Genomic DNA, 16,182 nt, shown 5'->3' on the forward strand with positions numbered 1-16,182 from the left:
TCAGCTAGTTTAGTTGATGTCACGTCTGATGTGCTCCTACTGGCATTAGACCTAAAAAAAGCTTCAGTCAAGCTTAATTATTCAAAAACCATCTGCAAATGTTCCATGAATTACAAAACACTGTTTTTATCATTGTGACATACTGGCGACGTGTCCAGGGCGTACCCCGCCTCTCTCCCAGAACTTTAGCTGGAGAGAGGCACCAGCACCCCTCCTGACCCCACTAGGGACAATGATGTTGGAAAATGGATGGATGGATGTTTTTATCATGTCATGTAATAGAATCGGAATGAGTGGAGATTTTTCTTTTGTTGATTTATAAATAAAAGGCTGCTTTAGAAGTTACTGATGGATCTTCACTAAGAAGTTCAGTAGCTCTGTAAGAATTATGATTCCACTAACCAAATTTGCAGTAACCCACACTTCCCACTGGCTGAACGATCAGGAAGCTCATCTTAATGCCGAGAGCCACGACTGAAGTCTCAGATTAGAAGGTACTTGATCAGACTCTGGGCTGGGCAGTGAAAGTGACACAGAGCATGAAAAACAGCTGCTTTTGTTCATTGCGGATGGCTCTGTCTGTGTGCGTGTGTGTGTGTGTGTGAGTGATGGAAACTCTGCCCTCTCCTCCTCTTTCCATTTTTGTCTCTCCCTCTCTCACTCAGACCCCCACTGACGGTGATGTTTAAATGTCTGGAGGACAGAGTCGGAGTGGGAGCGCCGTCTCGCGGCGATCAGCCTGGATGCGTCTCCCAGCTCTGGATTTATGGCACGCAGCTGTTGAGCGCCTGACAGACGAGTGAGGAGCTCGAGCGCTGCTGCCTCTCAAGCTGCTGGGAGCAGCTCAGGATCTGCTGCTTTGGAAAAAGGACTGCTGTGCCTCAACACGCAACCGTGAGTAGCTTGGACCGTTTTTATTCCTCGTCATTTGTCGTGTGTGTCTCCTCTTAAAATGAATTTTAAAGGGTTTTACAGTGCTGACCTTTAACCTAGTAAGTGTGGTTTAAAGGTTTCGTCCACCTTAGCGTTTTATGTGTTGCGCTGTGATAACTTTCCATTCCGCTCAGAGGTTTCCTGGGATTTGGAAAGTATGTTTTTAGTGAGCCGGCTGTGAGCAGTTTTACCATACATGGCCAACAGAAGTGAAACACAAAAATAACTCACTGTAAGTCCTTACATTAGCCTTGTAGACTGTAGTTTTACACTGCTTGGTTAGTATCAGGTATTGCCTCTGAGTCTGTAGACCATATTGCTTCTTTTTTTAAATGTAGTTCACAACACTTGCGTCCTATTTTTAGAAATGAAGGCATCATAGGAGAGCATTGAGACTTGACACCAGCTATCCTCTATACACACAGAGTGAACTTCAGCCCCGGGCTCAAGTATTTTCCTTCCTCTACACATTTAATTGTTGCTAACCAGCCAAAACCTCTAGCGCATGATTTGTTCAAGTTTTAGCTCATGTGGAAACCTGGATCACAGCCCGGACCTGAGGATTTGAAGTGATCATATCCTCAGTTTCATCCAGAGGCCAGAAATCATCAGGGAGACACATTTATCCAGACAATGCATTAGAGCCCTGGATCTCAATCGTTTAACGGCAAGTTAAAACTAAGGTTTACAAGTACACATAGACATTTTACGTCAAGAAGGGCATGGACTTTTTTCCCTATCAGAAACCGTCATCTATTTGCACTGTGTGTTTCATATTTGAGTTTGAAACTAACAGATTAACTTAGAAATGGTCAGATTTTGTGCTAAACTCTGCGCACACTAAGCATTCCTGGCAGTCTGGCAGCGAGGCTCTTCAGGGAGTGTTTATTTGGGTTGCTATGGAGGGATCAGCCTGCGGTTTAAAGCCTGGTGGCAGGACTGAAAGTGGAGCTGAAGGGCGCATCAAACGGATCCAACCTTTAAGGCGCTGCCTCCTCCTTTATTTTCCAGCAGCTGAATGCACAAAGGCCTCTTAATGTGTTCATTTAAAGTAATTACACTGGATTCCAGCAAAATTCATTAACTATCATAATGAACAAACCAAGGGCTCATTCGCTTAAAGTTCCTGATCTGATCAAGGTGTGAGCACACCAAAAGCTGCTGGTGTTAATAGATTTAGCTCTGGGATATTGGAATGGGTTTAATTGGGAAAGTGTTCTCCTCTTTCAGGCCTCAGTGGAGATCCCTGGAAATGGCAGACATTTAAACGTGAATCGATCCATGCTCTCGAAATCAGCAGATGACGGTTTTTAACAGATTTTCCCTGCAGATTCAACCTCTAAACCTGAGTCATTCACACAGATATGATTAAAAAAATATAAACGAGGTGAGATACATGCCAGGAAAAAAACAAGAATTTCCACATAACTTATTCCTTATCGGGAGCGCTGCACGTCTCTCTCCCCCCCCCCGTGAAGATATTGCAGTTATTTTTTTCCTCCTATTTGGAGGCAACATTCATTTATTTGTTCATGAAAGAGGGGCTATTCATCACTGCTAAGCTTGCAGGGCATGTGACAGGTCCTGTGGAGATGCAGATTTGGTCATAGAAACACTTTCAGCCTTTTATGCCTTTAACACACACTCTCCAAGTGTTTACTGCAGGCAGAGAGAAACAAGCTGGCCCTCTGAGAACCGGGAGCCAGCTCCTCTGCTTTTATCTGTCAGCCCTCGCTGTGCAGCTGGAAAAAGATGTTTACCTTCATTATTTGCAGAAACTTTTTTTCAGCCTGTCGGTACAGTTTGCCACTGCATGTTAATTCAGCTTCCGGCCGTATCAACGACGGCCCATGGGGCCCACAGAAAGACGATGTGCTCGGCTGAGCATCTGTTCCTGTCGGGGAAGAATTACTTTTCGGCTTGAGGAGTGTTGGTTTTAACATGATGGAGCGCAACCTAGCTGTGAACATAAGATCCAACATCTGTGCTGTGCGTAAATCAGTGAAGCTGTGTTGAGAAAACACCGCTAACACAAGACGTCTTTGTTTGGCTGAAGATCTAAAGCAGTTTTGTCTTTATTTTCTACCTGTTCTGGGTGGGTTTTTGTTGACTTGTAATAACCCAAAGCTGACAGTGTTTCCCCCCAGCTTTTCTCCTCAATGACAGCAGTGTTCTCTGCAGCTATTTTTTGGTTATTATTACAGATCTATCAATAGAAACTGACAGAGCTCCTCTTTCACTGCAGCCCTGTCAGGCTTTCAGCTTCTTGGACACACACTTGTCTTGTCTCAGTGAAATCTTCCCCCATGGTTCCTTGTTGTCACCTTGTCAGGTGGTCCAAATGCGACGACTGGGGTCTCTCCCAGAGGAGTCAGCAGTCCGAGCCTGATCTGACCTCACGTGACCTGAGCACAGGAAACGAGTCCTGGGTTGCAACTTAAACCTCGCTGTGATTCAAGGCACAGCGTCTTCCTGTACCAGATTCATCCTCACAAACTTTTTCTCACTTTATGACCACAATCTTGTTTTTTTTTTTTTAGTTTTTTTTTATTTTACCCAGGATGATACATGGTTTCCTTTACAAATATAGGAGAGTCTTGGCAAAATCACAGAAGCTCAGTCAAGCTGAAGAGAAGTAGTGAGCATCAAATTTCAAATATTGCCATAGATTCTCAGCTGAATTTAGATCTGCTCTTTGACTAGGCCATTCTACTGCATGATTTGATCTAAGCCATTTCATTGTAGCTGTGGGTGTATGTATACAGTTGATGTTCTGCCTAGCTTTGTCCATTTTCCTATCAAATCTGACCAAGTTCCCTTTGAATAAAATCATCCCCACAGCATGATGCTGTCACTATGGGTGACATTTGGAAGATAATGTACATTGAGTTTTCTGATGCACATGTTTTGTTTTGCGTTTACACCAAAAAATTGGTTTTTGGTTCCAATAGGCCGAACACCTCTTGGCTGCTTCTTTTATGCTCACCTCATGTTTTGTGTAGGTTTAATGCTGAGCCATATTCTTTCCTTTTCTGGATAAAGGACTGGACAGTGCATTGGGATGTTCACAGCTTTAGACTCAGTGTTTTCAGTCTTCAAATTTGCTGTAATACAGACTGCTATAGGCCCACAGCCATTCCAATATCTCGGAAGAATCTTGAATAATTTGTGTTGCAATATTTGATTTATCTTTGGGTTTAATAAAGTAATTTTCAGTTGAATTGAATATTGTTTAAAAACTGACTTAAACTTCTCCACAACTTTCTCCTCAACTTTCCTGCTGTTGTTTGGCCGTAATGTTTAGCCATTTTAAAACCCTGTATAATTATCATTCCACTTAGTAGCCTTGCTCCACTTTGTGTTGTTCTATTAAATAAAATCATTTTGGAAGTTCTCGCTGCATCGACACTTATCAAGCTGATACTGTAAGCAGAAAGTGCTTCTGTTCTGCATTAAGTTGCATTTTCCTTTTCCCCTTTTCAAAAGGTGCTGGAAATTGTGTAAAGTTCTGTGTTGGCACTGCCCTTATAAAGCCACAGTGCCCGAGCGCCGGGCTCATGAATCACAGTCTGGACAGTGTGTGAGTGAAGCATTATGTGGATGTCTCATTAGGCGGGGTGCATTTATAAAGCCAAGCTGACAGGCTGGAAAGTATATTGGATATAAACATTGTGTGCTTAAAATCCTGCAGTAATGGAAACTCAGTGTCAAAGATGAAAATTCACCAAAATTACTGTATTCGGTAACCCGAGACCACAACCGCAGGAAAGATGACACACGTTTCTTCACAGATTCCAACGTTCATCAATCTCCGTAATGCTGCTTGTTTTTGTTTTGTGTGTAAGCTCCAGTTTTAGTGATAAAGAGGGCAGTACATTTATTTCAAACACTCTTCCGTATCAGCAATTTCAACCAAATATCTGATGCATTAACTGTCATAACAAACAGGTGATGCAGCATTCTGCAGGGATTATTTATCAATGCTATTAATGGCAATGATGGCAAGATGAACAATGCTGCAAGAAACTGTAGAAGCTGCTTCTTGCTTTAATACTAAAGAGAAAAAGAGAAAGATTGTTAAATATGTTTTTGTGTTAAACCTTCTTATTTGTTGACAATCGATATTAAGGGTGATTTTTTTTTTTCTTATTGCTCGGCACTAATTAACCTATAAATAATCACACAATCTACTTATGATTAATTATGCAAAGAAACCGAAACAAAAACATGAAATAACTTCAAACTAATAATTAGTTAAAGAGAAATTCCAGTGGAAGCTGAGAATTAAGTTTTAGACTATTAGTGCATGATTTAAAATCCAACTTCCTGAAGTTTCAATGCAAGATTCTGCACAAAGTTTTATCCTAAACATCCGACATAACTTGAAGTTTGGAGAGAGAAAAGAAAAGGGCGTACTTCAAGTGAACCACCTCGGGTCAGTCAGCATACCACCAAAATAAAACCGATAGAAAGCTCCTCACTTTGGTCCGAAATAAGACTGTTGTGTCTCGTCTCTGCAGATGTTTGTGTGTTTCCGCTACGTGAACCAGATGTGGCATCAAACCGGCCAGGTGGGTCAGACACCTGGCCTGGTCCAGTTCCCATGCTCCAAGCAAATCTTAAGCAGTACAAAAAGCCATTTTGTTAGGCATGCTTTGTTTCATCTCTACCACAGGTTTGTGAAGGCAAATCAAATGAGGTCTGCTGGAACGCCAAAGGAGTGAAATTGGAAAAACGAAAAAAAAGCAGAAAAAAAGGGAATTCTAAATATAATAATGAGGCTTGAAATCCACTGGCCAATCTTCTGAATTTCTCTCTCTGTGAGTCCATCACTCTGTGCGTTCAAACTCAGCCACAGGCTCTCCCTGCAGTCGTTACGTAATCAGGCCCTAATAGACCCACGAGAGTAGATGTTTGTACAGCATTAGCCACGTTGCATTGGATAGCTATAAAGAAAAAACAGTTTGATGAGGTAAAACTTTCTGACTGAAAGCAACATTGTTATCCAAGGTCTGACGTGCACCTTGTAACTTTCTGAGCAGAAAAACCAAATTATGCATTCATAGTACACAATTCTTTACAAAGGAATGTCTGCTCATGAATTAATAATGTAGTTCATCATGGTAAAGGCCTTCTGCAAAAGTTTTTGCCAGAGAGTAAAATTTCTCCAAAAGGTCAGATTTCTTCAAAACTTCTGTATTTCTACAAATTGTCGACAGCGTTTAGAAAAAAAAGCCTTTGTGTGTGTTTATTGATTTATGCTGTGCAAAGCCTCTGGACATTGGTGCCAATGTTTTCTTCAAAAGAGCTCATGTCCTTGTACATTATTTAGTCATCACTTCTAAGTGTTATTGAAATTATTTGCATATTTTAAAACAAAACACAACAATGTCTCTTATACAGCAAATTGTCATTTACTTTGTTAAATGTTTTAAGTTTTCCCCACATTCTCTCAAATCGTCCTTTAAAAGCATCTGAGCAGCAGAAAGGACATTTCTAAGAACCCAAGGGAATTATAAGCATAACACTTTAACCAGGCAAGAAAAAAAAGTTTCATCCTGATCCTGTCCCTACTGACAAAAAGCATCCCCACAGCATGATCCTGTATAATTATATATATATATATATATATATATATATAGAACTCTATGAAAGCTATTCTATTATTATATAACCTAAACCTCCTCTAAAGAAGTTTCTTTCTGACCGTTTGGTGTGTTCGTAAGTCTCCATGTTGCTGTTGGCTTTTAATGTTCTCAAACAACAGAGGTCTTCACTTTACAGATGGATTTATTTAGGATTTATTCAATTATACTCAGCTGGCTTCTGTTGACTTATAGGTTAATGTTTGGTTAAAACGTCATGCCAATATTCATAAAAAATTGTAAACAATCTATAATTTTCCTTACATATCACAATTATTTGTTGGCAAGTCAAGAGAGACCAGTTAAAGTTTGTAACAAGGCAAAAGGTTGAAGCAGTGGGAATTTTTTTGCAAGCCACTGTATTCATTGATTATTTTTTAAGAGAGTTTTATGTTTTGTCGAGGTTTGGTTGGGTTTCTCTCCACCAAAGCGTCTTCAATCTTTCACCCCTGACTGATGTCACGGCATGCCATGTTCAATCTGACTTAAAGCATCTGTTTCTCTTGCCTGTGTACCTGTCAACATGTGTTGTCCTCATAAAGCAGATGGTTCGGGAGCAGTATGTCAGCACCACCCAGGGCGTCAGCGCCCCCCGGCCCGTGCCCGACCACATCTACAAGATCGGCATCTACGGCTGGAGGAAACGCTGCCTCTACCTCTTTGTGTTGCTCCTCATCGTCATCCTGGTGGTGAACTTTGCCCTCACCATATGGATCCTCCGGGTGATGTGGTTCAACGCAGTGCGCGCTGCTCACATTTTCCGTTCCATTTCACTGCTCCTCTAGAATACACCTTAAATTCTCTGTTACTTTCTTCACCTAGTCCACTAACATTAGACGCACATTGCAGCAAAGGCGTTTTCACCATTAGCTTGTTTAAAGAGGACAGTGCAAGTGCTATTTCAGGGAGTCTTTTCAGCTTTCTGTCTCAAGTCCAGATGGCAACTGCAGATTTATGAAGAAACAAGAGATGCACCAAGCAGCCTCACACACATACTCATATATTTATAGACATGCTATTTATTTAATTAAGAGTCTGCCCATGAGCCCAGACCCGAAGTCTTAGAAGAAATATCACAACAATCAAAGCAGTGAATGTGAATATTTAAACTCAGCTGAAGCCTATTTTGTGTTATTTTATTCATTAAAATTAAGATTAAAAGATTATTAAAATCTTTTTAATAGATTTAAAGTCTTTTAAATCTTTTAAAATCTTTTTAATAAAAGAGATTAAAACTAAGTCATTTATTTTAGGAAGGAATGGGACTCCTCCAAGTACACCCCGATGGAGTAAAGCTGGAAGAAGGCGAGTCTGAGTTTCTTTTCCCGGTCTATGCTCAGGAGATTCACTCCAGAGAAGTAAGATCAACATAAACACTCACTTTATCTCCCACATTCCTCCTCGTTGTCTGATCTCTCTCCTCATCCCTTCTACCTTCTGCTTTCCAATTAATCGTCAAACTGTTGTTTGCTCAGCCTAGCAGCCCGACAGCCTGCCCATTATTTCATCCTGTTTACTAAACGTTAAACTGGAGTGAGAGTTGGAAATGTGCTGCTATCATCTGAATCTGCAGACACTCGTGCAGATATTGCCTAGCCTTAGCCAGGGTGCTGCATATTTCTCAGTGCAGCTCTTGTTTTTTTTTTTGTTTTTTTTTGTGTGTGTTTTTTTTGTGGGGGAACGTGTCAGAACAAACTGGATTTGGCAGTCCCACGCAGTGCACATGGCGAAGCGCTCAGCTCCCCATTAACCTCAGGGATATTTGTGGTGGGGAGTAGTTTATGGCCTGCCTCCTAGCAGCAGATGGGAACACTTTGCTGCAGTTGTTTGCATGTTATGGCTTTTCTTGCTCATAACAACAATTTTTTTAAAGCGGTCTTTTTTTTTTTCTTCACAACTCTCATTAAAGAGGCAATACATCCCTCATTTATGGATGGGCACATTCTCTAATGTATTATATGACTATCTAATGAGACTCAGTGACTCACGTCGCCGTCCTTCGTCTTTTGTATGAGAAGTTTGTTACATGGATCATTTTTATAAAAGCGTCTTCCTCGCAGCACAGAAACAGAAGTGATTTAATGCAGGGCGGCTTTCTGTTCATGAAAGGCTCATGTTTTCTGTCTGCTGATACAAATTACAGGCTGCTTCTGTCACCTTGTGCAAACATTGCTGCAAAATGGTAAGAAGCAGTTTGTTTAAAAACAAACTATTTCACAGTTTGTCTAATGTTACCCAATTTATTAAATGTTTGACATGTTAATGAACTCTTTTTGTGAGGAGACTGAAAAATCTGTCAGTGTTAAGGAGTCAACTGTATAAAACGAAACGATAAATAACTGTAGAAAAACACCAAAACAATTGTTTTCCCTCTGATGCATAATTGTGTGTTTTCTGATGTTTATCTAATATTCAAATGCTTACTATTCACTCATGTCTTGCTTTGACATTTACAATTTAACAATAAGAGATATACTGTATTTATAGTTGCGGTGAAGTTAATTCTAAGTCATGTCAGCCAATTTCCACACATGCTCCCCTATTTATTGAATGAATTCATCCTCATTCAATACAGCTTCAAGGAAGAAAAGAGCAAAAATCAAACTTCTAGTTAAAGTTCAAGCCTTGCCAGCAAATAGAAAGCTGATGAGGATGAGAGCTGGAATCAAGATGGTTATGAAGGTAGTGAGTGTGAAGTACAGATATCAGACATTTCTGGTACAGTGCACAAGTGTTCAGTGGGTGGTGTGATTCCTACCTTCTCTTTGAGGCTGATTCATTCTATGAATAGAAGTAAATGTATGGAGATTAAGAGTAAATACAACCTAAAAATATGCTTTACTAGATGAATATAAACGACATATTTTAGCTATGACTTTAACTTTACTGTGTTCAAATGTATCTGTTACACAATCGAGATTAAAACAGAATTTTTTTTAATAAAATGTCTCCTTAATATGTTCATTTCAGTTGGTTGAGCCACAGTGACGAGATGCCCTAACAAAATGAGTTCCTCATTTTGTTTTGCTGCTAAAGCTGCTGAATATGTTAATGGAATAAATAGTGTTCAAACTGATAAGTTTTCTATTTCTTTTGTGCATCATTATGGTACAACGTAGCCTAAAGGCAACAAACTCCCATAACATATAAAAACACCCCAGACCTTTTTTTTTTCTAACTGGCTAAATAGATTAACTCATTAAATGTGTGTTTTTGTTGTTTAGAGGCTGAAAACATCAGGAACAGCTTTAGTGACACTTATGGCGACAGCAGAGGGAACTCACTAGCAACATGTCGGAGCCATTTTTTATTTTAAAAAGACTCTATAGTATTTCAGTAGTTACCATGTTGGAGGCAAAGTGAAAGTTTTTCGTCATGTATGTGCATCCTGGTCACAAATGTGTTTATTTTACTTTATTTTGTTTGTTCTGGGGGCTTTAAAGTCTCTTTGTTTCCCTCTGCCTTCAGGACACTCCCCTAGTTGTGCATTCATCAGAAAATGTTTCCCTTAATGCCCGCCATGAGAATGGGAACGTTACGGGGAGGACATCTGTGGGTAAGAGGACGCATGTCTACACGGAGACAATCCCGCGCTCACACCTCACATTCGCATGATGTATGGGGGCGATAGTAAAGTCACTCATGTACTTGTCCTGCAGGGATTCCTCATCCTACATTAGCAGTGACAAGAGGCCATCTGTCAATTTATAATCTCTTAGATTTCCATTTAAAAGCCATTACAGGCAGTGTTCCTGTCTCTGGCAATGCTTCCGGATCATTCTGTCTTCCATGGAGGGCTCGGGGCCCGTGGAGGGTCATATTTGTACATCTTTTATAGCCACGTTAGAATGCTTTGTCATGATTAAAAGGCCAGCAAATGACCCAGCTAATTACTGTGTTCCACGATGCCATTATGTGTCCTTGATCGTTAAGTCGTAAACCGCATAGCCTGCATGCTCCCAGCCCCAGGAGCATGAAACTAAAATGCTTGTTAGAGAAGATTGTGTGTCGTTCACAAATGTAGACACAGGCGCCGAGTCAAATGTCTCACTGAGGGATCCACTTGCGGTAGATTCTACTCTCACAGGGCTGTGAACACAGCTGCAGTCAAGGGCAAAGAGACTGACCTGTGATGCGGCGCCCTTCAGTAAAACCCTAATGGTGTTACTCGTTTCTCTTAGGGTTGAATTCATCCACTTTGCTGATCACCTCAGCAATTCTAATAAGCTAGAAAATTATCTATGCAAATCTAAAAAGACTCGGAGTGAAAGGATGAGGTCAGTTTTGTTCATGTACCACTGCCAAACCCCTTTTAGGTGTTTTCTGTTACTGTTACAGGTCCCAAAGAGGCTCAGGGACACACTCACAACATGCTCTTAAACTCCCCCAACAACAACATGCTGTTCAGCGCAGATGGCGAGCAGACTTTGATTGGTCCGGACAAACTCCGAGTCACAGGTATGTGGGCGGATATCTGTGCTTGTGAATGTAGCACACACCTGTTGGCTGGCACTATTTGGAAAAAGATAACACACACCTCAAATGTGACATCAATGACAGGTTGGGTTTGAAGGCAAAATGCTGAGCAGCAACCAACAAACTAAGGACAAACACAATGTGATTGTTTCCATGGTCTTTGGGTATAAATAGCAGAGTTTCATTAAAATGATCATCATTGTGACACATCCCTCAGTTTTAATCTACTTAATCTGCCCTAGTAACTTTTGATCTGCATTAGAGAACAGTGACTTACTGGAGCAACTGTGTGTGGAAAACTTGATTTTGGTTTGGAGGTTTTTTTTCTTTGCTTGCAACTCTTATGGAAATAATAATGCAAAACTAATAGAAAACAATTTCCCCTTTCAGAAACAATTTCATATTCAGGCACCAGTTGCCATTTGAATTTTGTTCAAGGTCAAGGCTAAACACTTTGCAAACATTCCACATTTACTGCCACCTTCAGTGAAGGTACCTATCAAGATGATCAAATTGAAAAGATGTAACTTCTACATTAGGCATTTTTTATAGCAATTACTTTTGGGGAAAAAAATCGAAATTTATGAGGCATTTTTTCTTTATAAAATCAGCATTACCACAATTTCTAAAATTTCCTATTAAGCAGATTCAGCTGAATAATTGTTAAACCATATAGTAAGAAGAGCTGTCATTAATTGCCAGTATCTTCAGTTAAAAAAACAACTAAAAAGTTTAAAACAATTGGAACAGCACAAAACAAGGCTTGATAAGGACTCCAACTTATCTTGGCACCAACAACAGTGAGGAGGAGGATGGTGGGAGAGGTCCAACATTTTTTATCCAAGGTTCACTGCAATAAATAAGGAGTTTGTTCAATACTAAGTTTTGTGTTTTGGTCAAATAAGCTAGCTTAGCTCTGTTTCACATCCAAGAAACACAGGGACATTGTTAGGGACCTTTCCAGAACACTGGGAATTGTTTGTTTTTGCAGCTTAATGGCCAAATCAACATACAGATGGTTTACCTAAACCTTCTTCCATGCCATCTTGTTCCCTAAACTTAAACCTTTTTGAAATGTGTGGGGTGAAGAGAAGCTGCAAAGTTTAACATGTAAAAGACTAAAAGCTGAAAATTGTCCCAATGACAAATATGAAAGGTTGTTGGTTAGTAGAGTCATTGCTTCCTAATTCCTATTTGCCTTCTCAAATTTGTATGAAAATTTCAAAAGATTTATCTTTAAATTCTCTGTTATTCAGATTACACTGTTTTGCTCAGGCAGACCCTTTTTTTGTTTTTAGACTTTTAAGCCATACAGTTAAATGCCTTTTAATGATCTCCCATGCAACTGAATTAGTATGCATAAATGCATTAATGCCGTACAGAATACAATCCATCATGTGCAGAGTTAGGGCTTGGAGTCAATAATCTGTATCATAAAACCACACAGAGAATCTTTTTACATAGCAAAGAGATGCAGGGTAACTATTTTCATATATTTCCTTCCTGCGCTCCGAATGTTTCGGCGTTCAGTGTTGATGTTGGTGTGTGCCACTGACCACAAACTGTGATGACTGATTAAACAGTGAGGCAGCTGATGGCTTCATTTTGCCCGGGGTCAGTTTGAGCCCTCAGTGTTATCTGTCTCTCCGTGTTGCTTCGCCCAATTTACCAAGAGTCAAAGTGAACCGACAGACTGCTTCTCCTTTTTAAAGTCAAGCTCAGAAACGCAGCACATAGGATGGCGCTTTAAAATCAGCTGGCATCATTCCCTGAAGATAAAGACTGTTAGCTCATTTTTATACTAAATACTAGTGAAAACCAATTAAACAAACTCTTAGCAATGTTCTGCATGTGTTTGCGAGAGCCTCCTCTTCCTTTGATGAATGGTGTGTATGTGCTGGTTTTCTCAGGTCCTGAAGGAGCTCTGTTCCAGCATTCTGTGGAGGTGCCGCTGCTGAAGTCAGAACTTTTGAAAGACCTGAAGTGAGGACCGCAGCTATAACATATCGTCACCTTCCTATAAGCATGGCCTTTTATTGTCGATTATCGGAGATATTCAGCGCACAGGATTCATAGAGCCACAGCTTTACCCGCTCTCTTCATTGTCAGAATCAGTGCTGTTGATGAGTGATCTCTTTGTAAAGCCCTGCTGTCTTCTTGTAGGCTGGAATGCCCGACCCGCTCTGTGACAATGGACGCACCAAAGGGAGTTCATCTCAAAGCTCTGGCTGGAAACATAGAAGCTGCTTCCAACATGGACGTCATCCTGCAGTCGACTTCAGGGCTGGTAAGAAACCAGTTTTACACTACCTGCTGACTTCTCTTCATCATCTTTCTTTAGGTCACCTGGGGAATGTATACACAGCATGCTTTTGGCAGGGAACATGCAGCTTTATACGTCCATGATCTCACTTGGCCGCACCGGGGAGCTCCGGCACAGTTTGACAGGAGCGCGGCTCTTTCAGGTCACTGAGCATTTACGTCTGAAACACCTTAGATGCTGCCCACAGAGAGCAGGTTCACCACTTTCACTTCATGCTGTAACTTACAGTGCTTTGCAAAAGTGTTCAGGGCCTCTTTGAACTTTTCCATATTTTCCCATGTGAAAATAACAAACCTTAACATATTTATTCAGGATTTTAAGTGAAAGACCAACACAAATAGGGCAAAATTATGAAGTAGAAGGAAAAGAAATAGAAATCTGAAAACGGTGGTGTGCCATTCTAGTCAGCCGTTCTCAGTTATCGCTTTGTAATATTTCGCAGGACAGTTAAATGCACTGGATTTTCTTAAAGTGTATAAGAGTAAATGGGACTAAATACAAATATATACTTCACTGTAAGACATTACAACTTTTCCTCCACATCTATGTGCTGTTTTGTGCTGGTCTGTATCGAAAATGCTTTTAAAACAGTTTGTGATTTTAGCAGAGATAAAATGTGACAATTTTCTGAAGTAATGATGCTTTTGGAAGGCATTGTAAGCTTGTATCTTTCAGTGAGTAGCATTTCGTATTTTTAAATTTATATTTTACTTTCCTCTGATCTTTGTGCTTCAGAGGGTTTATTCTGTTTAGCACCAATCAAACCTGCATTTGGGCTCAGTTGTGGTTTGGTTTCCATGTAGTTTGTTAGTAAACGGTTCTGGCTGAATGAAGTCCAAGTTAATCTCTACAGTCTAACTAACTGGCTAAACCACATAAAGTATTTATCTGATCATTAGGAATTAATTCCCAATAAAACAATACACCTCAATGATAGTCAGGCTTTATGGTGGAATATTTAATTTATTGTGATTTTATTTATTCCTTCTAGAATAAATCAGTGTGATAACCCAAACCGAATAATTAAAAAGACTTGAATTACATTTCGTCCCCTCCTTTTTGCCACATTCTTTTATTATAACTTCTCAGGCATGAAATATCCTAATTCCATCATACTTATACTTGTGCATGTGTCGTATCTGATTGACCAAGATATTAATGCTGACCCAACTTGTTCTCCTCACAATGCAGCTGGTGCTGGATGCAGAGACGGTGCGCATGCCAAGCCTGCCGCTGAGCAAAGGAGGCGTTTCTGGAAATACTCAGGATCTGTTTGAGGTCTGTGTCTGTCACAGTGGAAAGCTCTTTCTGTCCAAAGCTGGACGAACTTCCACCTGCAGCGAAAATCAGGACTGCTAGGTGGACTCTGACAGTCATCGATTTTCTTTCTCTCTCAAGAAGCATCTTTTGGGAGGCAACAAGCACAACTGTTTATATGGGGCTCAAGTTTTCTTCCTTTTCTTTTTTTAATGCTCAGACCCAAGTGGGTCTGCAATTTTCCCACTTACACATTAAGCTGTGTAAAAATTAAAAAAATGCATCCTGCCAAGCACCGAAACACAGCCTCTTGCAGTTGAAGTAATGTGGGTCTATTGAACTATTGAAGTGATGCAAATTTGCGTTCCAGCTTAAAAATATGTGCATCACAGATTTATGAGAATGTTTTTACACATGCAGTATTATGGCTGGGCAATGAGGAGCTGGTAACAGCTTACATCCTATGCAATATTATCTTGTGGTGCAATAAATTAAGTTAATGCATATCAAGGCCTTGGAAAACTGGGACATAAATTGTAATAGATTTTTTTAAATTCTAGAAATATTTATTTTAGTTAATGATGCCTTCATCCAATACTCCAAGCCCTTGGTATGTGGTGTTTTTTTGTTTTTTTTGTTTTTTTAGAATTTAGTGTTACTTTATTTAACTACAGGGGGGATTGGAAATGGTGGTTTGGAATTTTGAGTTTGCTATAGACAGTTTAGAGACTAGAGGCTTTTCTTTCCCTTCTTTTAAGTGAATTCTAAGTACAGTTATGTGAAGTGACTCTATCGTTGTTGCTCATTTTAAATAAGAAGAACCACATGATAAGTTCATCAACACATATAATGGATCTTTCTCATGGTATGTTTTGCCCATCTTATTTTAGAGCTCCTTATATAACCAAGGAAACCACAAGAAAGTCACAAACAGGCCTGTTTGTTAAATTGTCTAATATAAAGTCAAAGGAAGCTGGTAGAGACAGTGGAAACATTAAGTTTTACCACAGCGACATGGAGGTAGAAACAAAACAAGAGTAACAAACCTTAGTCAGGGATATTTGAATGAATAAAGGAGTAAATGATTGTTTATAACTGAGTCAGTGCTGTGCATCAGATGTGTGTTCTTTTAACACATTGTGCAGGCCAGGAGCTCAACATTTGCCTTCACTGTATGGATGGAAGTGTCTGTTTGCAGCATCTGAAATATTTTTTTAAGGGTAAATGTTTTTGTAATGACGGTTTTTGTGAGTGAAGGATTGGTGTATTTTACATGCCTGTTTTTATCGCAGTTTTTTGTATTGATTGTGCTGTGTTGGCATTGTAATATGAAAATAAGGGAGAATAAAGGTGATAAGCAGTTCTCACCTCAGGTCTGTCATATTTTAACAAATGTAATGTTTATTTATTCATTTTATATGTGAAATAAATGTTGGTTTGCTTTTATTTATTCTGTCATAATTAATCCACCTTATTTTTAGAAATTGTATTTTCCTGTTTCGAATCCAATGACTCTTTTTTTTTTTTTTTTTTTTTTTAACTACAGAT

General features: G+C 39.7%; 1 protein-coding gene across 3 annotated transcripts; it reads left to right on the top strand.

Moving 5' to 3' along the window:
- The first annotated feature begins 706 nt into the window (after window positions 1-706).
- Window positions 707-16,002, top strand: sgcg (sarcoglycan gamma). 3 transcript variants are annotated; one of them, XM_023351098.1, is made up of 8 exons: window positions 707-894; window positions 7,121-7,318; window positions 7,832-7,936; window positions 10,047-10,134; window positions 10,917-11,036; window positions 12,965-13,037; window positions 13,218-13,341; window positions 14,569-16,002. In XM_023351098.1, exons 2-8 carry the CDS (start codon window positions 7,124-7,126, stop codon window positions 14,734-14,736), a joined length of 873 nt encoding a protein of 290 aa, XP_023206866.1. In that variant the 5' UTR covers window positions 707-894; window positions 7,121-7,123; the 3' UTR covers window positions 14,737-16,002. The 3 variants fall into 3 exon arrangements, with proteins under 3 accessions (XP_023206866.1, XP_023206867.1, XP_005808353.1); XM_023351099.1 differs by having other exon boundaries at window positions 7,124-7,264; XM_005808296.2 differs by having other exon boundaries at window positions 708-894; window positions 7,124-7,318.
- Window positions 16,003-16,182: the final 180 nt, after the last annotated feature.

The sequence above is a fragment of the Xiphophorus maculatus genome, chromosome 18 (genome assembly GCF_002775205.1).
Source record: "Xiphophorus maculatus strain JP 163 A chromosome 18, X_maculatus-5.0-male, whole genome shotgun sequence".
Lineage (NCBI taxonomy): Eukaryota > Metazoa > Chordata > Actinopteri > Cyprinodontiformes > Poeciliidae > Xiphophorus > Xiphophorus maculatus.

Excerpts from the sequence above, each read along its gene's own strand:
- sgcg (XM_023351098.1), top strand. The coding sequence starts at position 7,124 with ATGGTTCGGGAGCAGTATGTCAGCACCACCCAGGGCGTCAGCGCCCCC. Across the intron at positions 7,937-10,046 it reads AGGAGATTCACTCCAGAGAA|GACACTCCCCTAGTTGTGCA; the intron begins GTAAGATCAACA and ends CTCTGCCTTCAG. Across the intron at positions 11,037-12,964 it reads GGACAAACTCCGAGTCACAG|GTCCTGAAGGAGCTCTGTTC; the intron begins GTATGTGGGCGG and ends TGGTTTTCTCAG.